This window comes from Oxyura jamaicensis, chromosome 1, assembly GCF_011077185.1.
Source record: "Oxyura jamaicensis isolate SHBP4307 breed ruddy duck chromosome 1, BPBGC_Ojam_1.0, whole genome shotgun sequence".
Taxonomy (NCBI): domain Eukaryota; kingdom Metazoa; phylum Chordata; class Aves; order Anseriformes; family Anatidae; genus Oxyura; species Oxyura jamaicensis.
In genome coordinates, this window is record NC_048893.1 from 52,865,282 (window position 1) to 52,890,425 (window position 25,144).

The 25,144-nt window shown below is 47.4% G+C and overlaps 1 protein-coding gene across 4 annotated transcripts in view; it reads right to left on the reverse strand.

The window, feature by feature from the left end:
* CACNA1I (calcium voltage-gated channel subunit alpha1 I) overlaps positions 1-25,144 on the reverse strand; it is a 157,762-nt gene that overhangs the window by 123,433 nt on the left and 9,185 nt on the right. For 3 of the 4 annotated variants that reach the window (XM_035346899.1, XM_035346886.1, XM_035346895.1), the window contains exon 2: positions 23,665-23,966. In XM_035346899.1, the coding sequence (XP_035202790.1) occupies positions 23,665-23,945 (281 nt within the window). In that variant the 5' untranslated portion in view covers positions 23,946-23,966. Of the gene's footprint in view, positions 1-22,837; positions 22,890-23,664; positions 23,967-25,144 lie in introns of those variants that run through there. The other variant, XM_035346907.1, reaches the window with a different exon arrangement.

Sequence of the window (25,144 nt, forward strand, 5' to 3'; positions counted from 1 at the left end):
TCAGTTGCTCAAGTGTACCTTAATTAGCCATCACAACAGGTGGCAGAGCATGATGATCTTTATTTTCAGATGAGCATGAACTAGTGGAAGAGTTCACTGATACGCCTAAGGTTAACTTCAGGGAGCATAGGGGGGAAATTTGTATGATTCTGGCCCTAAACTTTTGCTGCAGGACAGTTCATTCACTGCCCTTGTGCACAGGAAAGCTTTAAACGTGATGTTCTCTGCATTCTGACTTATGCAAAAAGAAGTGCTGAGACATTAGTACTGACATATTCTAGCAATACTCATAAGAGAATGAACAGCTGAGGCCTGAAATTTGTTTTCTTGCTGGAGAAAGCCACCCTCACAGCATTTTCAAGTGGCATTTCCACTTGGACCAAGTCCCTGGGTCCAGTGCCCGATTTCAGGGGACCCAGAATTGAGCTCTGTGACTCCTGCCTGAGCTACGTGAGCAAACCTGGAAAGCCTTGCTCCCTAGGAAGGCGAGGCCACGTCCCAGTGGGCTGCCGCTGCTTCAGCTGGCAGACTTACTTTAAATCGTGAATAAAATTAGACAAAACCAGGAAAGGATGCTGCCCCTCACTTTAGGTTTAAGGAGCAAATGTTATTGATAGGACTCAAGTAGAGAGGGGCTGTGTGCTGTGAGATAGCTATTCACCAAGGAGAAGAGCAAATTAGAAGGAAAGTGCCAAGAACAGCCACCATGCCTTGGATTAATGACAAGAAACAACATCTTTATGTAATAAGATCCAGTGCGTCTAGCACTGTAAACTGCAAGGAAAATGAAACATGTACAAAAAAGCTGAAACATATCCAATTTTGCTCGGGTTTTTTTTGAGCCTTGAGCACACTGGGACACCTCTTCCTGCCAAGGCAAAAGAATAGAGAGGATCTGGGGAACGAAGGCAGAAAAAAAGGCAGCAGCAGGAAGAGCTCAGGAGATGGAAAAAGTTCTTCGCCTGAGCAGCCATGTGTTCACAAGCACAGGTTGCTCCACTGACAGCCCTGTCACCTGCTGTGAACCAGTGCCAGGGAACAAAGCACCCAACTACTGGCATCCAAAACGCTAGTCTTATCCCTGATGAGAGCAAACGAGGACGGGGTGCCACCACTGACATCCACGGAGCTGGTGCAGCGCTGCCATTAGCGGTCAGTAAGAGCAGAGCAGCCTGCTGCCAAACAGGAGCTGAACCAAGCTCAGCACACGTGTAATGGCACATACCTCCTGCACACACACCAGTTCAGATTCCCCTCAGATCACTCCAGCCAGCAGGCAAGGGAAGGCAGGGATGCAGGTTAAGCTAGTAAATCGGGCTCCCTTTCTAATCATTGATGGGAAACCAGCACTCCTATGGGCCATCCGGCCTACCTGCCTCGAGCATCAACATCTAGACAGCTAGCTGAGAGAAGGCACTTGTCTTCCAGACAGCTCTCCTCCACATTTCACCCCCAGCAACAGGCCTGATTTTGAGAAATTGACTCAACCAAATAAACTTGCTCCAAGTGGAGCAGGCTCTTTGAAGGGACTTGGGTCCATCAGCACAGTGCTCACCTGTGACAGCGAGGTGCTGGGGACACCCACACTCTCAAGCCTGTAGGTGATCCACAATGAATCTGTGGCTGACCACAGCACCTTTTCTACACACCCAGGTCTTGCTAATACTTCTCCTGGGGTTGCCCATGGGTTCTCAACCCAGGGGATAACAGATCTCCGGAGCACTGCTCTGTATATGATGCATCCCCTTCCCCTGTGCCCCTCACAGCACCTCACCACTGCTTCAAGGGAAAGCAGAAACACCAACTGAAGTTGCAAGGCAGCAGTGAGAAGTGGAAAGAGGTAGAGGAGTCACTGAAAACAGTAAGAGACAAAGCAGAGAGCACTCTGAGGAGGCAATGTGAAGAGTTTAGAGAGAGAGAAGCAGACACACTTAAGGTAAGAGCTATCAAAGTGATGAAACACTGGGTAAAGACCTAGGTGCCTACATCATTAAACAGATGGAGAGCCTGATTTTGGGAGAGGGCAAATGTGTATATGCTACTACAAAAGAGAGACTTCAAGGCAACAGTGCATACAAACCAGAGAACTCTGCCCACAAGCCTCCCTCTGTGAGGAACACAACATTCATCCCTCCTCCTCCTCTAATCAGGGCTTCTCATCTTGCCTTCTGCCCAGACAGGAATAACACACACGAAATGCTCAGGCAGATACTAAAAATCAACTGTGTCCCTACCCCACTGCCCATCAGGCCGTGCCACCCACTGGCAAGTGAACCACCCCTTGAGCCCTTTTTCGGTTCACATCATCCTCTGCCCCACCAAACTGTCATTTCCACCCTCTGAAATTCGTCTTGGAGAATACCTTCTACAAGTTACCATTTCCTTTCAGAAGCCTTTTAAGAAAAATCACTTTTCCAATTTGAGTTTCTCATCCCTTCAGCATCCTCCCATCCCCCCAAATTTCTCTCTGAAGAATATTGACATTAGCTGTATCCATAGATATTTTTTTCTCCATTTTCCCTTTCTACTTCTTAGATGCACAGGCTGTTTCTATGAAGTAGAGGGAATGGTTTCACTGATGATCCTCTCTGAAGCTTTGGTCATTAGGCTGTTACTACCATTAAAACACCTGTGAGCAAGTATCAGCTCCCATAGGTTGAAAGCAGATTTTACCCATTTGGTCTAAAAGCAAGTACTATTTTCCTGTCCTTTTCACTAAGTTAAGTGAGCACTCCTGAATGACTCTCAGTCCTTTACAAGGTTGCTTATTGGATGCCCATTGAAGCCTGTGTACATCCACCCCTACCCTTGCCAGTCACCATCTCTCCTGGTTTCAGCTGGGATAGAGTTAATTTTCTTCATAGTGGCTAGTATAGTGCCATGTTTTGGATTTAGGAGACAAACTACGTTGAAAACACACTGACGTTTCAGCATACGCTCTGCTCAACAACTGAGAAGTCAAGGACGTCTCAGCTGCCGTGCCAGCAAGGAGGCTGAGGGTGCACAAGAAGCTGGGAGGGGACCCAACCAGGAGAGCTGGCCCAAACGGACCGAAGGGATATTCCATAACACATGGCATCATGTGGAACAAGAATCCTTGGGGCAGTTGGACAGGGGGGTGCCATTGCTTGAGGACTGGTTGGGTATCAATCAGTAGGTGGTAAGCAATTGTGTTGTACATCACTTGTTTTGTGTATTTTTGCTATTTTCCTATTCTCCTATTAAACTATCTTTCTCTCAACCCACAAGCTGTGTTTTTTTCCCCCCAGTTCCCTCTCCCATCCCACCTGGGGGAAGCAAGCAAATGGCTGTGCAGTGCTTAGCTGCCTGCCAAGTTAAAACACACCACCTTCCTTCTCCCAGCTTTGCCAAGCTGATTCTCTCTTGCAGTATTTAAGTGTAGTCCTGCAAATTAAGCACAGCTTTAGAAAATTGATTAGATCTTAAAACCACAAACTGTGCTGAGTCTAAAGAAAAGGGCGTGAGAACCACATCAAAAGTTAATCCCATTGAAAGAGAAACCTTGGGGTGGGAGGGTAGGAGGAGCAGTCTGCAGAAAGTAACACCTAATAATTCTGAGTGCAGTATGACAAGAAAAGACAGAACAACTAACAAGTGTTTCTCATATAGACACTCAGCAAACAGAGGAAACAAAAGCAGTTCCCTTTGAAACACCTGCATCTCTTGCTGACAAATACTGGTGCTATGACTAAAGCAGAACTTCTCAGCTTGTGGGAGCTCGAGCTGTTGTGAGAATGCAGAAAATTCTGCAGATTTGGTGTAAAGACACAAGCAGGACATGTAAAAGTAATGTAACAGGTCTGAACCTTTGTGCAATTAAAGAAATCCTTCAGTCCAGCTGGTGATTTCTTATAGCAGCCTCAGGCTAATGAATTGCCTGTTCTCTTGTTCACTGTGCTCCAGGTTTGTCCACAAACAAACTTCAAGACATGGCTGAGCCTCCAACTAGTTAGTAAGCTGGTCAAGATCTTTCTTCGTAACCAGTGCCTGTATCACAGCCTAGAAGGAAAAGGTCACTAATTAAATTCTTAGACCAAAGGTCCACAAACACCTGATGAGGAGGGATGGAAGACAAAAAAAAAAAAAAAAAGCACGCCACGATGTAGAATGCACTGTGCCCATACCAGTCAGAGGCCAACCTATCCAACCAAGGAAGAGGTAATCTCACCCCCCCACACACACACACACACTCCCCCTTAGGGGGTTCCTAAAACAAGCTGCTCATCTCCTTGTTGCATCTATTTACAAAGCAGGGGCGAGTCAGAGCCTATAGTTACCTCTCCTGGGAGGGGGCTCTTACTCATGACCCGTTTCCAGCAGGTGGGATGAAGGATGGGATACCAGAGCCTGGGCAGGGACATTTCCTCAGCATGTTCCTTCACTGATCCTAGTCAGCAGGGGGTGGGGTGGGCACTTCAGGGTGCTGAGATGGCAATCTCCAACCTCACTCCTTGTGAGACAGAAATTATTCCCACCAAGAGGTATTTAGACTGGAGCTCTGCTCTCTGGAGCTGGAGATCTGGTATTACCTGGACTGGGAACACTCAAAAAAGGGGCAAGAAACTTGAAAGTAAAGGAGTAGAAAGGTCCCCATGAGAATTAAGCAGAGAATGTTTGCTAAAGGAAATGAGAGTGTTTACAGACTCTCAGAAAGCCCAGAGGAATAGTCTGGGAGCAGTCAGAGGAATATAACAAAAACAAATGGGCATCTTGAATTGGACCAAATGTCTGTCCAGCCTGGGCTCCAACACAGCTGCCCAGGGAAGTGTGAAAAAATGGGATCAGCAGGCATAATACTTCCCTTAGGCACTCTTCCAGCCGCCAGCCGCTCTCAGCTCACCAGCTCCTGAGCCAAATTCACCGTTCACTTCCCATTCGTGGATTCCTCCTAATGAGGGGTGAATGGGAACAGCCAAGAAGAATAACACTTGAGGAAAGCTGAAGAAATACTGATATCAATCTTGATACGGGATAATTGAGACAGCACCAACACATAGGCTTTCCACACAATCTACTCAGATGTGAAGCTGCCATACTGCTCTTGCAAATGCAGATGTCTCAAGAAATTGGATGGTGTTCTGCTGCCTTGTACAGTGGATATTTTATCAGTAGCCTTAACCAGATATTTCAGTACTTTGTGTCCTGTTACAAAAATGGGTGGAAAAAAATTGAGCACTTTCTGGCTGTGATTACCACATGATGGAATAAACAGCTCAAGCTTATTGGAAGCTATCACTCCTAGGGAAGGATGCAGGTTCATTATGAAAGCCTGTTATTTTTTCATCTGAGATAATATTCACTTTTTGTTCATTCCTTTAACTCATGCTGGTGTAGTTCTATGCTTCTGTTGAAAGGACCCCTGGCACATTTTGCCTTAAATACAGTAATATTTACCTACTGAACTGTCTTTGTGACGTTTCTGATGCCAGACAGAGCAATCACAGAAAGCTGGAGACCGATGATCCAGACTCATTTGCTTTGTGAACCATGTCAAGTGTACTTCATATCCTCCCAGCCACCAAAAAAAAGAGGTGAATGTGCACTTGCTGACCTGACACCTGCAGATCTTGGGTGACTCAACAGGGGGGAAAAAATAGGCAATTCCACCCTCTTAGTAAAGGTCAAGTGTGGTCTGTGGGGAGGGGGAAGCAGCAAATTGCTGGGCAGGATGCACCACGCACAAGAAAATCACAAAAGCAAGATGCAGCATCTGTCACCTCTAAATGGAGTTTCCAGAGCTGAAGGGTTTGGAATTAAGCCTGGATTGTTGTCTACATTTAGAACAGTGACTGCTACAGGTATCAAGATTTTCCTTTTTTTTTTTTTTTTAACCTAACCAAAGCTTGACCTAAATTACTAAATTAATATAACAATGGGTTATGGGGGTAGTATAGTCATTTGTATCTGTTGACTTGATGGCCATGTTCTTCCCCCTTCTGTATTTCTCTCTCAAACTAGGTCATGGTGACTACACACATCCATTCTGAATGCCTCTCTGCTTCTCCCATGGGATGAAGAGGAGAAGAAAAGGGTTAAGGTATCACACACAGTCACAGTATTTATACCTAGGTAGAGTGCAGTATGCATTGATTCAAAATCTCTTGAGAAGAAGCAGCCAAGCTTTCTGGAGTAAGCTTTCACCCCTTCTCCAAGGCAAGTTTACAAGAAGAGCAATCAGTGCCTGCTTTTCCAGCGTCTCAGCTGAAACTATTTGCCCCTTGCTTTCCTTTGGGGTCCCTGCAGCACTGCTGGGAGAAGCTACCAAGTAAGCAGAGAAAACACCATCCCCGTCAGATTCAGTTTCAGCCCCACTGACCAGTAACACTGCTTTACCTGTGCAGTGTGGTCAGCAGCCTTTTGGTGGGTGCCTGGCACTACTCACAGCATGCTCATTCTCTAGCAGGGTTGAGCAGGAGAAACTGGCCTCTGCCATTGCTTGGATCTCCAGGCACTCAGTGGCATCCGCACTTTCAAGAGATTTGCTTCTGCCTTCCATGTCAACAGAAAAAACATTGTGGATACTTTCCAGTCAGATTCTGCTCCTGCATCTCCACTGTGCAGGTGATGGAGTACAGCACGGGCTGCCCAGAGGGGCTGTGGGCTCTCCCTGCTCAGAGATCTCCAAAAAATACCTGGATGTGGTCCTGTTGGAGCAGGGCTTGGAGCAGTTGGCCTCCAGGTCCCTTCCCACCTCGACTATCCCATGGTTCTGTGATCACCTCAACTGAGCCCAAGTCTTCACTGCATTGAGCACTGTTCAAGTCCCCAACTTCTCCACAAGAACACTGTCAAAAGGACCAGCAGGGGGTGGAAGGAAAGAGCTGGAGAAGGTGACCCCCATGCATTATATATCCTGCTGCAGTAAAGCAGGGTGAGGGAGAACATGTGTTAGTGCCCAAAGGGGACAGAGGGATACCCTACCCCAGCAGTAGGAAGGAGGGAGCAAGACCTCACTAGCCTGAAGTGGATGGTTTGAGGGATGCTGTCAGTTTGGGGGATTGGGGAAAAGGTGGAACAAAATGAGGAAGACAAAAGCGAAATAAATCTTGAGGCTGAAGATGGTCCTTCTGCCCAGCATAACCAGCTAGTGACAGTGTCACCACTACAGAAAATAAAGCAAGAGGTAACGAGAGATGTAAAGCAGAGCTGCAAGTTGTCAGATTTTTTTTTTTTAATCTTCCCATTATCAGCTAAATTTTTCTTGTCCTCCCCTTGGCCCAGCATCTCAGCACTGCTGAGAAGCTAGCTAGATGGAGCATCTTAAATATTTCATGCAGCCTTCAGACTTGCAATCCTTCTCTCCCCATCTGCTTCAGCCCAGCCCTGCTGAAATCTCAGCAGGCCCGTGGCCCTTGGCAGCCTGCCTGGGCAAGGGCTCTGCTGGCCCTCCATTCCCTCAGTCCACCTCCCTTCATTCTCCTCTCCTGCCCTATTAAGCTTCCCATCTTCCCTTCTCTCCATTCTGCCCACAGAGAAATCAAGCCCCAAACCAAATTTATTTCTCTCTGCTTCCTCCTGATTCCCTTTTCTTCAACCTTCAGCCTCTTCATTTCCTTTTCTGTTCATTTTCTGTTTTGTTTTCATTCTTAATGAAAAGATTCTTCATTCTTGCCTGAGGTCAGGATTAATAATCCATACTTCAGACACGCGTTAATCCCTCAGTAAATCGAGTGTGGGCACAAGGAACTTGGCAGGCCGATGTGCAGGCGGGAGACCCATCGGCAAAGCTGCGCGGGGACCCTACAGGAGGCTGGCAGGGCCCCCAAGAAAGACTCCACTGGGGCAAGTCGCCTGTAGCTAGACACAAGTCCCAGTTTTCCCAAGTGAAGGGTGTTTGAACCGAGCCCTGCAAGCACAGAAGGGAAAGGTTTTGTCTTATAGACATTGGGCCACAACCAGAGCCCTGATGTGAGCAAGATATTGAGGGGCAAGAGGTGAGGGTGACAGTGAGATCTGATGGGCTGGTGCCCAGCACCCTGCAATGGGGAAGAGCCCAGCTGGGAAGTTTGCCCAGCTGCAGGGCTGAGTCAGGGCCAGAAATGGATCTCAAGGCAGCAGGAGGTAGCAGATGGGGAGAAGAGCTGATGGAAGAGCCACAAAGCTAAGCACGATGATAAACAAGGTCAAGATCTCTTCTTGTTGCTAACCTCTCTAGGTCACATTACCTATAATATCTTGTAGTCAAGGATCTTACGAAATTTCCATTACAGGACCATTAGCCTCCTCTTCAGTTGTTAATGAGAGTATTAAGTAACACCAGCACTCCACCAACCCAGCTCTGCTCCTGTTCGCCTTAGTGGGAGCACTGCCATCAGTTCTGCTGCCTCCAGTCCTGCACCCACGCTCGCCTGGCTTCCCAGAAAGGTCCCATCTCCCTCCCCACGTTGTTATCTGTGCAGAAGCAGTGGCAGGTGCTCTCCCATGCTCCCACAACAGGGGAAAGCGACACGTTTGCCTTGGATGGCAAGTCCCAGAGAGGCTGTTTCACCTACAGAAGTCACAGAAACGCCCAGGCAGTGAAGGGTATGGGGGCCACAGGGGGCACGCTATAAGCAGGAAATGAGGTGGCTTCACTCTGCTTTGTTTTTCATCTCCTCACCACTCTTCTGTGCCTGAATGGGATTAGAGAAGCAACAAGGGAGCTTCACTGCCAGGCACACTCCATGGCAACACATCAGGTTTAAAGACATGCCAGCTCCTAGGCACGCTGCCTCATCCTATTCCCCAGGTCCCCTCTCCTGCGCTTCCTCCATGCTCCAGCTCACCTGGCTGCCCCAGGAGGTCCTGCCTGGCATCTCTCCCTCAGATGGACAGGTACACAAAGGACCAGTGAAGTACCTGAACCAAAAACCCGCACAGCTCCCAGGCTTGCTCTCACCTCCTCTTAGACCTTTCTCTTTCCCTCCAGCACCACCTGCCTCGAGAGCATCCCCAGAGCAACATCCCACCACGGCGCAGGCAGCAGCCAAGCACAGGCTCCTCCAGGAGCTCAGCTCCCCACTTGCAGCCAGAGGAGAAGGCAGAAGATGTTCTGCTTTGTCTCCTCTTCCCACCGGGCCTCCCGAAAGCAGAGAGATGACAACTCAACAGCTGCCTCCCTGTCTGGGGGATGGGGTGGGAGGCACATGCATTTTGGGGAAAGGAGAATTGATCTGAATAAATCACAAAGCAAGCAAAGCTGAAACTCAAAGCCAACTTGCCAGCTCAGATTTCATTGTTTCAATAAATGCCTGGTGAGGATAGCGCATGAAGACAGCTCAGACAAAGGCTCTCCTTTAAGGTATATTCAGCCTGACCAGAACATAAAAGGTGGACAAAGTCTGGCAAGAAAGAGCTTGTTCCCTCTTGTAAGATTTATACCCCAGTTTGAGAAACCCAAGAGGCCCTGAGCTGGGGTTAACAAGCAGAGCTCTCCAGAAGTCAATGAAGCTGTCAGTTTATTATCCACAGAAGATACAGCTCACACACTTGAGTCTTTACCAGCCCTGAGCTCCGTATCTTCCAAGGAGGCTCAGACCACCTTGTGTGCAGCCCATTCCTGCCTCTGCCAAAAAGCAGTCTCCCCACAGATCATTTCCTAGGTATGAATCCCTGTCTCCCCCAGCTCACTTTTCAACCAAATCACATCTCACATCCCTCCCTGGCTGCCTGAATAAGTCAGACAACAAAGTGGTCCAGGAAGGGCTGAGAGGGCTCCACAGCTGCCTTCAAAACATTTCCTTGCATGGATGATCCACACCAGGACCACAACACACCTGAGCCACATTTGGGAGCCCACTGATTTTAACCATCTGATGCCCTTTGGTCACTACCATCCACACCAGTGGCCTCCAGCTGACCCAGTACACACCATCCCACGGAGTCCTTCACGATGACCAATTCTCCATCACAGCTCCACACTCCCCCCTACACCTTGAACAGTAACACTGGGTCTAAATCACCACCTTCTCGAAAAAAACTAATGAGGTCCAAAACTAATGAGGTCCACTCTAGAATTTCATCACAGTGTCTCCCCTCTTTTCGCTGCATCTCCCCACATCACCCAGCCAGATATGCGGTGGAAGGCACGGCGCATCTCTCCTAGGGATAATTAAAGAGGAACTTGCCAGCAGGTCAAATATTTACCTAAGCCTCATCAATGCAAATGTCTTCTAATCCTTCTGTATCTTTCAGGGATGGCAAGAGGAGAATGGTGAGTACTCCTCCAATTTATATAGATGCCTGTAAATTGGAGTAATAAAAGGCTCATTTAGATTATTTATTATGTAGTAATTGTATAATTATTAGTCAAATACATTTATGCTGAATGTATCATCAATAAAGAGAGTTAATAATACATAAAAGCAATATATACACACAGTAAAACTCTGTGCACTCTTCTGCCCAAATCTAAATGCATTCTGACCATCTGACTGCTGCTTACATGCAGACACCGCTGCTGAGAGCCACACTGGCTCGCCGAGCATCGCCTGTTAACCCCAGCCTGCCTCTCAGTACGTGCATGTCGAGGAGTGGAGAGGGAGATTGAGATGTAAGTCTTGTGACAGTGCATTTGTGGCCTCCGTGCAATTGCCAAATGCAAGCATGTAGCTAAGTGCATGAGAAAAGAGTAATCCTGCGTCCAGTGGAAAGGTGTCACGGCGATGGATGAGGAAATCCTTCACGCACACGCACAGGAATGTGTAACGTCACAGGGACAAGACGAAGCCTCAAGTGCACGACGCTAATCTGCTTAATCACACTTGAGCATCCCAAGTAATCAAGTGGCCTGGGAAGGAGATAATCACTTTTGTGCTCTCCTGTTACAGCTGCCTAATCTAACACCTCCGCTCCCCTCTGATGGGAGCGCAGACATCCCCTGCCCTGCTAGGAGAGTCCCAGGTCACTTGGCCACCCACCCCCTTGCCTTTAGCAGCAGTCCCACAGCTCACACCTCTATTTCAAGTGATACCCAACCCTCAGTGAGGGCTTTGCCCCGGGCTACTCTCCTCCATCCCTTGGAAATGCTGCCCAGAAATGTCTTGAGAGCAGCATGCCCACGCCCACACATGCAGCAGTGAGGCTGCTACAACAGCAGGATAAGCTTTGGGCATTTTTATTGCCCAGAAACTCTGCTCAAGCTGAGCACAAGGAGAGGCGTAGGCCAAGCGTTGCAGACATCTGAAATGTAAAGCTGGAAGAAACTCAGTTACCCAAGCATAAAGCACATACTAGCAATGCATTTACCCACTCCTCCAGAGACACCTGGCCTTTATTTCAAAGGGCAGACATTGGCACAAACCCCAGCTTCACGGGCTTGCAGCAGTTCCTCTGCTCTGCCTCCTTCCCCTGCCTCTCCCCTCTCATGCTGCAAACTGAAGGTCAGAGGGGCTTGCTCCGAGTGCAGGGCTCTGACCATGTCCATGGGGAACAGAAAGAAGACACAGGGACACAATTCACCACAGGACAGTGGAACAAAAAAAACACATGCAGTCAGGGCAGACAGGAAGAGGCACCATAACGCACACCACCAGACCTGGGCAAACAACAGTTGGCTGAGAGCAATCTGATCCTCTCTGTCCCTAAACCATATAATCCCATACAGCTATGGCCTGACACAGCCAGAAGTGCAACCCCAGCATTTATGACTCCATCCAGGAGTCAAATTCACTTACATCCAACCCCAAAGTGCAAGCTTAGCTCCCACCTCAGGAACCTGGCCTTCCAGGTTCCAATTAGGACTTCCCTGAAGGTTCAGGTAACCTCCAAGCTGCCACCTTCCTCCTCCTCATGTAGGAAAGTCCACATACCCAGTTAATGCTACTTCTGCACATACAAAGCAGGCAGAAAGTCCCATGGAGCAGGATACCCCAGAGCAGACATCCCCAGCCTGCCCTCCTCCCCTTGCAGTGCTTGGAGAAAGGCGAGGGGAACCCTGAAGCACGTTTCTCCATGGGAAGTTCCCCTTCACCCAGAGAAGGGAGAAGCATTTCGCCTTCTGCAGTCTACCTATGATCTGAATTCATGTCTCACACCCAGACAGAGAATCCCTGGTGCGACAGCTCAGGGAAATCAAGTGAAGTGCCAATCCCATTTCATTTTTCAGTAAAATAACCCCCATATGGGAGAAAACAGTTCCTCCAGACATCTGCCACACATTCCAGAAAAATGCATTACAGGCATGCCACTAAGTGTGAAATAGATTTTTAAAAGTTAAAAAGCGATTGGATATTTAAAGCATGTGTGACATATCACAATATGCTAGGAACGCATGTTAAAGAAATAACAGCACCCCAAACGCACTGTGGAGCGATGCAATTAATTCTGTGCTTAGAGAAAATCCTGGGTCATGGTTCCCTGGAAGAAGTTGGGTGTTTTGTTGTGTTTTTTTTTTTTTTTTTTTTTTTTTTTTAGTACCTACTTTAATAGCTAATTGTTGTATTGTAGGGGAAATGCAAGGCTTCAGTTAGAGCTGAACTACATGGCAGAAGGCTGTATGCAGCTACGCTGATAACACTAATTTTAATTAATCCCACCCTATGCTCTTCTCCCTTCCAGAAGTCACTCATTTGCTTAGAGCTTCACCTGACTGGCACTTTGAGCTGAAATTTCCATAAAAGATGTGGTTACTTTTTTTTTTATGATGGAAATCGAAGTTGAATTTCAGCAGTTGCCAAAACAAGCATTGCTTTGTCCATGCAGGATTCATGAGAAATTCGGGGTTGGATTGGTTTTTGACTAGCACTCATTGCTGGGTACTCTGAAACACTGCTTTCGTACCGGGCAGCAGGATAGCCTCTGAGACCTCTTGTTCATCCAGCAATAATCCATCCTGAGATAAATTAGCAGCTGCCATTGGAAAAAAAAAAATCATGCTTTAAACGTGCTCAGGAGAGACTTTTGTTGAGACTCAATCCAAGAAATGATATCAGAATTAAAGATAAATATGGCACCGCCATTCTCTCCCTTTCCACCACAATCTTTCATTTCATGTTGACACGTTTTTTGCACAGGTTATCCACAGGGAGGGATGGCATTCAGTGAAGACAGTGATGCAGTATTTAGAAGTTTGCTGACAGCAGAAAAACAGAAGCAGGACTGGAAAGCATGCAGGCTCTGGAGCAAGGAACACACCCCAGGAGCAGGCTGGCCCCACCACCCCCACACGTGATGCCCCCATCCCACCCCTCTCACTGCAGGCTCCCAGGCTCCTTGACCCACCCTCTACCTCCTCAGCCAGCTCCCTCCCATCCAGACCCCCCTCCCCAGTTACTACCCCTCTATTACCCAGTCCCTTTACCAGGATGTTTGCTCACACCATCATTCCCCATCCCATGCCCTCCGTTGCCATTTCCCCCACCACATTATCCCTACCTTAGCTCTCTGATCTCTGGACTAATTTTCCTCCTGAGCTTCTAGGTCCCCCATTCTAGCATCCATCCCAGGGCTTTTGCCTTGTCCCCATCTCCCAGACCTCAAATCAAAATTTCATTGAGTGAAAAGTTGGGCAACATCAGAATAAACATCCTTTCCGGGTGCAGAGGAACATGTATTATCCAGTCACCCATGCAGGGGAAGACAACAGGGTCAACCTGTAAGAGGTAAACTACAGAAGCAGTAGCACAGGAAGAACAAAATGCTACGAGGAAACAGCGAGGAGACTTCTGCCTCTGGAGGATTTTCCTGTGTAAGAGAGTGGATAACCATCTAGGGCCCCTCCAGTCACTAAAAATCCTATTTCCAGAGTGGGTTCCAGATAAGACAACAGCTGCCAGCAGAGAGGCTGCTAAGCAGCAGGGTACACACATATGGAGGGGAAAAAAAAAAAAAAAAAAAAAAAAAGGAGCAAACTCCAAAGCAGGGAAGGATCCTGCAACATCAAGGATATGAATCAAAGGAGCCACGGGGAAAGAAAAAAAGGCAAAAAAAAGATTGCCGTGAGGAAAAAAAATAACATCCTTCATTAAGAAATATCACAGTTGGCCAGCGGCACTGAACATCAGGCAGTACCACAAAGGCAATATATTATTACTGTTGCACTTCTCTGAGCGTGTCTTTAATATAATTCACTTATGACAAACACTTTCAAGGCCTGGCCTGAATCTCACACGCGCGCAGAGAGAGCCTGCCAGGTTCACCCATAAAACCAGGACACTCACAGCAAAAGTTACATCACAAGACGATAAATATGTGAACAGGCACAATGACAGAGATGATAATATATCACAAAGCATACTTTGTTCGAATATTGTTCCGCTTAATTATTAATAACAACGCCTGCTGTCTGGCTGGTAGATGATCTCTAGCACATTTTATAGAAAACGAGGACCTCGTGTCCTTATGGGGACTTAAAGATGCGTTTGAGTGCTGAGGTTTCAGCTGAGAAACAAGATACAAGGTACAGGTGAGCCTAGGGAGCATCCTCGCAGGGTGTGTGAACGATAGGGCGTGCAGATATGCTAAGTACATCTTCATGGTGTTTTAGTGTGCTCCCAAATGATAAGCAGGGCTTGGAAGGCAAGCAGAGATTCTGGATCTCTGACTTCAGAGACCATCAGCATCTGCATGGAAGAAAATATTTCTCCACCCCGAAATATTGAACTCCTGCCTCTTCCACGCCACGAAACAGCAGATGCTGTTTGTTATGAGCTGCCCATTTCAACAGGAAGGTTAATATTTTACCATGTGTTTTCTTTCCATTCCTTCCCTGTTGAGGCAAATCTCATAGCTAGCATTACAAGCACTGGATTCAGCAGCTTTCTCTTGGATGAATTTGTACTGATGTTAGCCCTTTTCATCCGTGACTAAGAAATGAAATCCCACAAGAGGTGCATTTGGTTCACTCTGCCTCAAGATATCCAAGTTACTTCAAGCTACAAGCAATCTGGAAGTCCTTGTGGTATTTCAGCATTTATGCTACTCTGGGGAGGCAGTGGTAAACAAAACCAAGTTATTAAAGTAAAGATAAAACAGCTCCCACAAAGGTTTGGGGGTCACGAACATGCGATGGAGATGTCAGAGATGCCACTCGCACATTGGAGGGCGGAGGAGAACAGGTGCTGAGCCAGGATGGAAGTAAGATTGTCTAGTTGGGGATGGAAGACCCCCGTGAGGATGAGGAGGGTGGGGAGCCATCAATCCCACCACAGCACAGCCACCGAGCCTGGGTCACTGCTTAGCAACCCCCACCTTTCTGTAGAGAGCTCTTCTTAGCCAGGCTGGATGGAAAGCCAGTCCAAGGGCATCAGCGATCAATGGAGACAGGCTGCAAGCAGCGAGAGCCGAGAATGACAGCCAGGGAAGGAAAAAAAAGAGAGGGGAAAATGACAGACGGATACAGATGGAGAAAGGAGAGGGGAGAGACAGGGTGGCTAGTGACAGGAGGGGCTGCCGGGGGAGTTGCGGGGACGCAGCAGCTCCGAGTCACACTCGAGGAGGGGGAGCAACAGTAGCAAGCTTTTATAGACTCCGGCACAGTAGGCGATGATGAGGGGAGACCGGGGGAGAGAAAAATAAAGGAAGAAAAGATAAGCAAAGAGTATGTCTTTGTATCATGAGCCAGGACAGATTTATCTTTCCTCTTTGATGAGCTACAGTACGTAAGTGTAAATGGCACCGTTGTCTCTGGGGACAGGCAGATGGTCACCCACATAGCTCCGCATCCCCCGTCCTGCCCAAGGGAGCCTCTTCCCTGTCCTGATCCACTCTGACAACAGGCAGGGAGAGAGCTGGAGACAAGGAAGGCCAGACAAGCATCTCTCCATCTCCATCCAGAGCAGCAGCAACCACAGGCAAGGCAAGCACAACCCACCAGAGAGATCTGTCTCTTTTAACAGCCTTGGAGCTCTTCTCAACCCCCTTCACATTGCGCCCACCAACAAGAGGGCTGCAAGCTCCATCTCAGAGAGGCTTCAGACAGGACCTCCCTCGCCCCTTCCCCATGGCAGGCAGAGTGAAGCACAGGAGAGGCGGTGGCACAGGGAGATGCAAGGGATTTGGGAAAGGGTCAGCCTAATTTGTGCTGGGCCACCAAAAAGATATGCAAAGCAAGTGCAGGACAGAAGTGGATGTGAGCTTGAGCGTGGTCCATCTTCCAGCAGGCTGCAGGCCTGCAGCTGGAACTCCTATGCTTCTATCTTCCAAAGACAGCTTCTCTGTAGGACCACAAAGATCTTCCCAGCTTAGTGATTGACAGCTTGGCAGATTCTTTGCTCATGCTCTCTCCAGGTCTGAAACAGGCCAAGTTTTTTCCTCTTAACCATCCAGCTGCAGGCCATTTGCTGCAGAAGAGATGCAGCTCCTAGCCATTCCTCACCTGAAGCAGCTCTGATCAAGTATTACACTCAGGTTACACCAATTCAACTGGCTGCAGGCCCTTCCTCTCTGTGGTGGGAAGAGCACCAAGTCCTCGAGTAGGCAGCTGGTCAATTTGTTAGTGGTTAATTGTATTATTTAATTCTCATTGTTATGACAGAACATGCAATTAGAGGTCTGGTTAGAGTGTTTTATAGGCCTTAACTCAAAATGAGTGTTTTTATTGCCCTTTGTATTACACCAAGAGCCCCATCCAGCTCCCTCACATGCCCTGCTACAGCACTCGTGAAGGCTGGAAAAGGCAAACTGACCATTTTTCAGAGAGCAAATGGTTCTCATCTCCAAGGCAAAATATATTCCAGTGAATAAACACAATATGCTCCAGAAGGGCTTTCAGCGTTTCATTTCAGCAGCACGCTCCTAGAGGGAAGGGGAGGTCCCCAGCAGCAGGTGCTGCTACCACCCCTGTGCTCAGGGGACACCACCCCTCTCCTCTGGGCTGATGCTGCCGCACACCCCTCAGGCTGGCACCAACCACACTGACTGCACTTGGTGGCACTGTGCAATGACAAGACCAGTCTTCCCAAGCTAATCTGAAGAGCAATGGCTGGTGTAAATCAGTCTGTTTTCACGAGGTGCAGAACACTGATTTATGACAGACGAGAAGACTTCCATCCTCTCCTCTCTGCCTGCTTCCCTGCTCCTTTCATGTACATTGACCAGACGTTTAGGGACTGCAGAGATATCTTGTAAAAATAATAGTGCATGAAAATTCCTAGCCCCACTTTCCTGACGCAGCTGGCCATGCAGCATTAGCAGGTCTTTTCTTGTTCCTGGCATTTACTGGGGAAACAGGGCAGTAGGACATGCACACAGCAAAAGTGACCCCTCTCCCAGACCAGCCACCTCGATATCTTAACCAGCCCTTCCTCCAACAATAGGCATCTGTCCTCCAGCCACAGACAAAAGGCTCGGAGCTTTGCATGAAGACATAGATCTGCACTAACAATTTATTCCAGCCTTACTTCTGATTGTAAGACCCTATGGCCATTAGGGCTCTGGGCAGGCAGAGTCCTGGTTTAGTTTGTGCTGTTCGGTTTCACTTCCAATCTGTGGTCTTTGACTTCTCACTGTAACAACCTCCAGAGAATAAGCTGAAGGGATGGGAGGCAGTGAGATATCCTGCCTCAGCATTTGTGCTCAGATATACATGGCCAGCTTGCAAGCCAGCCAAATTTAGACCTCAGCCTTTTACATCTGCCCACTTGCCCGGAATTTCGTACATCTCACACGCATGCAGCCCAGCCAATTTCTTACGGACTGCGAGCATTCAAATCCCCTGCAAGCATACCCATCCCTTGTGTGCTACTAATGACGATGCAGGAGTTTAAATTCGATTGACGCCACCTTTGACTCTGCAAATGATCCCTCTAAACTTCCCATTGCAAACCTGCACATCAAACAACCCACACTAATGATGTTCCCTTGCCACTAGCTTTGCAGAGGCAGCTTCCTTCCCAACTACTCTGGGGTCCTAGGCAATAGAATGCTCCCCTGCCTCTTGCTTTTGCCCACAAACTGCAATTGGGTGTCAGGGTTTCTGTCCCAGGAGAAAGCCTGGAATTTAGCATATGGTTTTCCAACCCAGAGTCGAGGCAGACAATGCATCTCACCACCATAAAAAGAGTGACCAGTATTTTGTTATGGAAACACTAAAATATATCTCCCAACCTAAACCTCCTCCCAACATTCCCTTTTGCCTCCCCTCCATAGCATCTGGGAAGAACAAGTGCATCAACCCTAAAGGCAGCCCAGGGCACTAGTCAGTAAGTGCTCTGTCCGCTATACAGAAACGCCCTTTTAAAACTTGGGAAGCCTTCAGTGCATGCCCAGGGGAACAGAGATGCCACCAAAACCACGTTCTCTGGAGAGCTCTGATCAGCTCACTTCCCCATGCAATAGGAGCAACTGTAAAATGGATTTAGCACATTGTGGTGTGCAAGAGAGGTTTCACAAAACCTCACCCAAAAAAAGCATCTAGCACTTGTTGGTTCTCAGGTATACAGATTTATTTGTTGGCTGGAGGAAGGTCTACAGAGAAATGTAATCAACAGAAATCAATCCATGCCTGAGGGCAGAGCAGCATCTTCCTGATTACCTAGAACAATGCAAAGCTTTCCAAGACCTCAAATACGTGCCAGGCTCTTCACCTGCCTCGTGAGCTAGATTTGCAAAGAGAGACAGGAGGCATCTGTCTTTAAAATGGAGTAGCAGGAACGACATACACATTTCAGTGCCTTCCAGCTATGCATATAAAAGCTGATACTGCTGACCCTAAGAATGGAAAGCCATGATCCCTAGGTCCACAAAAATGATGAATCCTGCTTAAAATTCATAAGACACTCAAATTTTGATGCATTGTTATACCTTCTGGTCATATTTCCAAGCTTTCCTCCACCTACTAGAGAGGTAGGAATCTTTCTTTTTTGGGCTGTGTATATATAATTAAAAATTAAGTATATAATATTTTAACTATATAAATTGTATACATATAGCCATGTAAAATTGAAAATTAAGCTTCCATATACACATATATAAATAGAAGTAGACATGTAAAAAGAGGAGTAAACCTAATCAGAGGATTACAGGAGCTCAAGCCTTAAGACAGACATCATCTCTTACAGGAGTTGCAATAAATTTGCAGCAGGTGTTTGCTTATTAGTTACCTCCATCCATTTGTTATAAGGATTGCACCAAGGTTTAACAGCACACAAGGCAACGGCTTATGGCAAAAACAGGTAGAGCACTACAGAAAAAACACTACAGAAGCTGCAGATGAAATTTCCCTTGCACAGAACAAATTGCTCCAACTCTAACGTAACACACCTATGCACCCAAAGCTTATTAATAAGCAACAGATTTGTCAGCCCCTCAGCCACACACGTCACCTGAAAGGCACTGGCTGCGGCAACGGTGTCCCCGTGCACCGCAGCATCTCCTGCTTAACATCTCCAGGAGAAGTACCAATTACTGACCCACGCACACATCATTCCCTAGGCTCCTCTGGCATTTCATTCTCTGCTCAGGCAGGGCAGCACCAGCAGGAACCACCGCTGTCGCAACCTGCAACCATTTTGCGCTCCGCTTGCTCGTGCGGCTGTGACGCCTGCAGCACCAGGGGGTTAACCTGTGGGTTTCCCCAGCTCTCCCATCAACGTGCCCAAGGCTAGCTCACCGTTTCACCGAGCACATACCTCAAGCTGAAAACTGCCATGACAGCTTATAACAAAGGTAACCCCAGAAGCTTATTAGCAGAAGCTTTAGAGACGCATAAGATAACAAAGCCCCTTCTTGGAGAATCTTTAATGAGCTATGGGACAGCTCCTCAGTACACATGAGCAGTCCTACCAGCTTTGAGAAGTCACCCTGCTTTGTTCCCTACAAAGCAGACACCAGTACTAAAAGTTAAGCGTGTAGATAATCTGCTGCATAACTGGGCCCTGACCTCCCACTCCTATACCACGAAAAACAACTGGAAGCAACATTTTTCTGCCGGAGAGCAGAACAGAAACCCAAAAGACCAACATATTTTACAAATGAGGGAAGGGGACTGGTATACAACAAAAAGCAAGAAAATGACTGAGCAGCGAGCTGCAGAGCCTATCTCGTTACTGCTACGATTTTAGCATTGATTTTTTTTAATGGCATACTTCATTCTTGCTCTTGCCATCATGTCAATATTATAGATATGACCGCAAAGGGAGGTCTAGGCCTCCTGGAAACAGCTTCTTTTAAAGAAAGACTCAAAGGACAAACTGAATCTATCACATCTGACCCTACGATGGGTGAAGCATGAAGTCTCTCTGGAACCCCCAAGAAGTCAAGCAGAGATGCAGGCTTCCAAACATCTCTCCCATAATCTTCTCATGACTTGCAAAGTGCATCAGGATCCATTTGTAAAGCACCATGTGGCATGGCCTTTATTTAGTTCCAAACATTTTATAAATTCATAAGACGAATGCTACACTGTTGTTTTGGAAACACGTTTCACACTTTTCACCCTATTTCCCCTCCAACCTCAGCTTGAAATCCTATTTGACGTGGAGTTTAGGTTTTATATAAGAAAAAAAAAAAAAAAAAAAAAAAAAACTCTTGCAGCTGCTCTCTCCAAGCCATATTCCAAATATTGACTGTTAACATTTCAGCTGCAACAGCCCCGCAATCTGCAATTCAGAGCAGCCAGTCTTGTTTCTGTTCATCAAAACAGAAAATAGAGATCAACCTAAATAAGCTGTTCTGCGACCAGGCTGGATTTTTAGCATGCTGCATCAAGCCCAGCTCCCCTCAAAGACCAGCACATTTACCATGAGCCAGGCCAGCTCCAGGTGAGCATCCCATCACACGCCCAGCTGATTACACAGCAGTTACCTGCAGCTAACAAGGTTAATCAGGATTTTTTGAAAAAAAAAATCCGCTTTTTCAGTAAACCAGGGCAATTTGAACATTCTTTCACACTGCACATAAAACCATCCCAGAAACGTGTAATCTCCTAAAAGCCCAGTAAATATTCTAAGGGGGGCAGGCATCACAAATTTCACGTGGAACAAATTCCATATCTTATAATGAAATTATTTTTTTTTTCTCCAAAAGCATCACATTACACACTAATACACAGCCAGAAGTGACTTTAAAGCACCGACTCAAGTTTGTTTTTTTCCCTTTCCCCTTACTGCACTGCAGCAGAGGAGTATGGCAGTTGTTTAATAGCACATAACAAAATTGCAGGACTGCTCATGGAAGAAAAAATTATATTCAGGGGAGGGGGATTTAAGTAGGTGGAATGCAATTACCTAAATTGAAATTTGGTGGTTAATGACCTTGTGCTTACAAAAATTACTATGTAGTCCTTAATGATCAGAGCTTCCATTTTAAGTCTCATTGACAGTACTTCCAAACATAATGATCATGGAGCTCTGCCCTAGTAAAAAGCCAATGAGAAGATTAACAGGCTTTTAATTAATGTCCCCCACTTTTCTGCTGAATTTTCAGGAAAGGTCAGGTGTTGCTCTGCGATGGTGACTCAGCCTGCCTCTGCTTGGCACAAGAGTCTCAGAGTTAATAGCCCAGCATAACAAGGGTGAAAAACTTCAGAATAGGAAAAAAGCAGGCTTTCTTGGCAGGAATTCTTAGAAGGTATTTGACTTTCATAGAAGCAACTCTTACAAAGCGGCACATTTCCTCACAGGGATAAGACCATGAGGAGTGATTTGCAGCCAGATCATGGAACCATAAGATTTCTATTGTGCTGTCAATAAATGCCAAGAACGTATTTACTTGCAAGAAAACCTGAGGTTGTAGAAACACCCCCTCTTTAAAAAAGATAAATATGGGAACTACTTAGTACACGATCCATTCAATAATCCTCTAATAGTCCTCTATAAGAGGGGGAAAAATCAGAGGAGCAGAATCCTCTCCAATCAGTCTCTGCTTTACAAATCATTTCCTAAATTCACCCAGCAACCCTGGGTGAAAATTCATGAGGCAATCCTTTCAAGAGGCTTCCAGCACCCCACCACAACCCTTCACACCTGTGTCACACATGGCCAGGTAGAAAGTCATCAACAGGTGACTGAGCAAGGCTTGTTCTTCCCCCTGTAGCATTTGCTATGAAACAGTCCTTTTCAAAGTCAAACACCATGCATGTACGCTTAAACACCAAGACAAGCATACAGTGCTAAGCTCCGTGAGTAACACAACTCTAGGATATTAAAAACAAACTCCACATTATGTACCAAACCACAGGGATTGTTTAGATTGATTTATTTTCAGCCAGAAACATGGATGCTTTTCTTCCCCAACAGCCTCCTTCCCCCAAAGCAAATCGTCATCCCAAACCTGGCCTACTACTTTTCTATCATCTTCTGAGTGCAGCCTTTTCACAGACACTAATCTTTCATGCTTTACTCCGAGCCCACCACACGCTGGGACAAGATTCCCAGGACATATAGCTAGCACAGCCACGCAGTAATTGAAAAGCAATGCATAATTCAGTACGAAATTTCAAAATTTTAAGGAGCAACCAGTAGAAAGGAAAGCAGAAACCCCGAGTCTCCAACAAATTCTCAGTCATGCCCTGCACTTGAGACTGTAAAACCTTTTTAAGGGCTTCTGAACTTTGAGACAAGAGCTCAGATCTGAAACCCAAACCTTTCACTACGTTTGAAGTTCAAACAAACCTCCAGATTCATCAGCCATCTAAGGTCACCTGCTACTGCTAACTGCAGCTCCAGACTTCGCTGGGGGTTTAGCTCCTCATCGTGAAAAGTCTCTTAGCAATATTTTGCAAGTCTGCTGTGGGACCAGACACTCAGATTTAACCCAGAAGCTGATGCATCAAAAACAAAAACCACCCTTACGTATAACAGCCACCTAACTAGGAGCTAAGAAATTTCCAGCAGAAAAAAAAACACCACCACATGAGATTTCTGGCCAGGAAAAGGTTTATGTAAAATTTCAGACCAACCTCTCTGATGATTCATCATCTCCTCCACTTCCTCCTACTTTGAAGGGTCCCACAAACCAAAGAGCAACAATTGCTCTCCGCCTGCTTTTTATATCGTTACTACCTAGCAGCCTTGGTACTAATTAGCTGTGTAGGTGCCTATCGTTTGCAGGGCTCCCCTTGCAGCCAAGGCACTGAGATTGAATGGGGACATGGGTGTGTGATTGGGAAGGATGTAATCACATCCCAAAGGATGTATAAGTCTCTTCAACACACTTGTTAGTATGTCCTCCACTTCATTCCTGGCCAGAAATCATGACGAGACATCTCCAGGACAGTGATGTTTGGTTGTGGGAAACACAATTGATCACTGTGGTACCTTGCAACCAAGGTCGAGGAGAGGTACTTCCTTACCAAGGACAAGCTCAACACTTACTAACCCAGAGGAGGGGGACACTTTGTCCATTCGTGGTGACCTGCTCACAAGCTCCTGGGCCAGCAGCTCCTCTCTCTGTCTCTGTGTGTGGGGAAGGGGAAGACAAGGCCTTTTTACAGCACTTCTCCCCATCTTCCCTTCTCCCCCGCCCATCCCTCTGCAATCCAGGCTGTCAGCAGCTCTCCCTGAAGTCCCTTCTTTCATAAGCAGCTTCTTTTGAACACACATTGCAACAGCTGATGTTCTGTGTAAATGCAAGCCATGGACAAAGCAATTCACTACGTATATAGAAAATGTCACTGCTTACCAGGCAGGTGCCCCTGGCGGGTGCTCCATGGGCACGGAGAGGGGAGGGATGGGGCAGGAGGGAGCGGGAGGTGAGACAGGAGAAGAGGCAGCTTGGAAAGGATATGGGTTGCACACCATTTTGATGCACCAGTTCCGAGGGCTGGTGGTCTGCTTCAAGCAGAAGAAGACAACTGGGGCCAAGTCAGGGTAGGGGATGTCAGGATCTGGCGGGGAAGTGGCTTCTTCATCCTCACCCAGCTCTGGGGAGGATGGGGGCTGCTCTGGCGGCGTTTGCTGCTCCGAGACCCCCAGGTCCACAGGCTCCAGAGGGCAGGTGGTGGAGGCGTTGGGGGGCTGCGGGCCCGCGGGCCAGGTGGAGGGAGGCTGGGGGATGTACTCTGCCATGCCCGCCGCAAGCGAGAACCCCTGGAGAGGAGGAGAGAAAGAGAAAAGAAACACGTGAGAAACCATCAACCAGGGCACCACACACCAGTCCACTTCTCTGCCAAGCCTCTTCTGCCTACTCCTCTCCAGAACCACTTAAATCTTCCCCATAGTCTCTGCGATACCCTGGCACGTCTTTCTCAGGTGATGGTGTCCACTCTTTGGAGCCATCCTAAGCACCTTAACAGAGCACTGCACTTTGGAGTGGTGTGGACACATCCCGACACACCACAGCCAGCCTTCCCTTGCAGTCCTTCAGATGATGCTCGCAGCCCTAGCGTCAGCCCTGCTGCCCCAGCCATGCCTCCTCCCACCCAGGGACACTGGGCTGGCCCTGCACTACAACGTGCTTTGGGCAGGCTCCTCCAGACCAAGACTGGCAAATATAGGTCAAAACCATACAGAACAGGTACTCATCCAAACAGGGAGCTGTAATGCAAGATAGAAGCAGGAATTATACACTAAGCACCTTTTACTGGAGCTAGCATGAGCTCTCATACACCAAAGCAGCAGAAGTAATGGGAAGGTGGGTTGCAGAAGTTATTCAGCTAACTAGGAAGGTCAGAGAATGCTGGTGGGTGCAGGAGGAGCAGAACAACAGGTCTCACTCAGTGGCATCTGTGTGCTGCAGAGCACCGTGCCTGAGCTGAAGAACGTCATTTTGCTGATTGGGTGCACTTAACAGCGGCCTTATTCTGGGAAAATGTAAAGCCAAATGTTTGCCATTAAATAACACAATGGAAGTAGCCTGTTAAAGTGAGGGGAATGAAATAAACTCCAGGGTCTGGCTTTGGAGGGGTGTTACAGTGACACTCTCAGGGGCTGCTTGCCCAAGATCTGCACAACGGTGTCCTGATGGATGCTTTCTCCCTTTTGCCCTGGTAGCATGCTCAAAGCTTCTCGAATGCCCATGCTAAAAACACGTTTAAACACAACACAAGAGCCCTCAGACACACTGCAAGCCAGAAAGAGCCAAACAGCAGCTTGAAAGGATGTCCCCCTACTGAGATCCACTGCACAGAGCCCATCTCCTCACCCTCTGCTCCAAAACCTGGCCATAGGTTTTCCTCCCACACACTCAGCTCAGTCTCCTTCACTTCAGGATCATGCAGCCTCCATGCATCTCTGCTGATGCTGGCCTGCCTCACTGCACTCCTGAT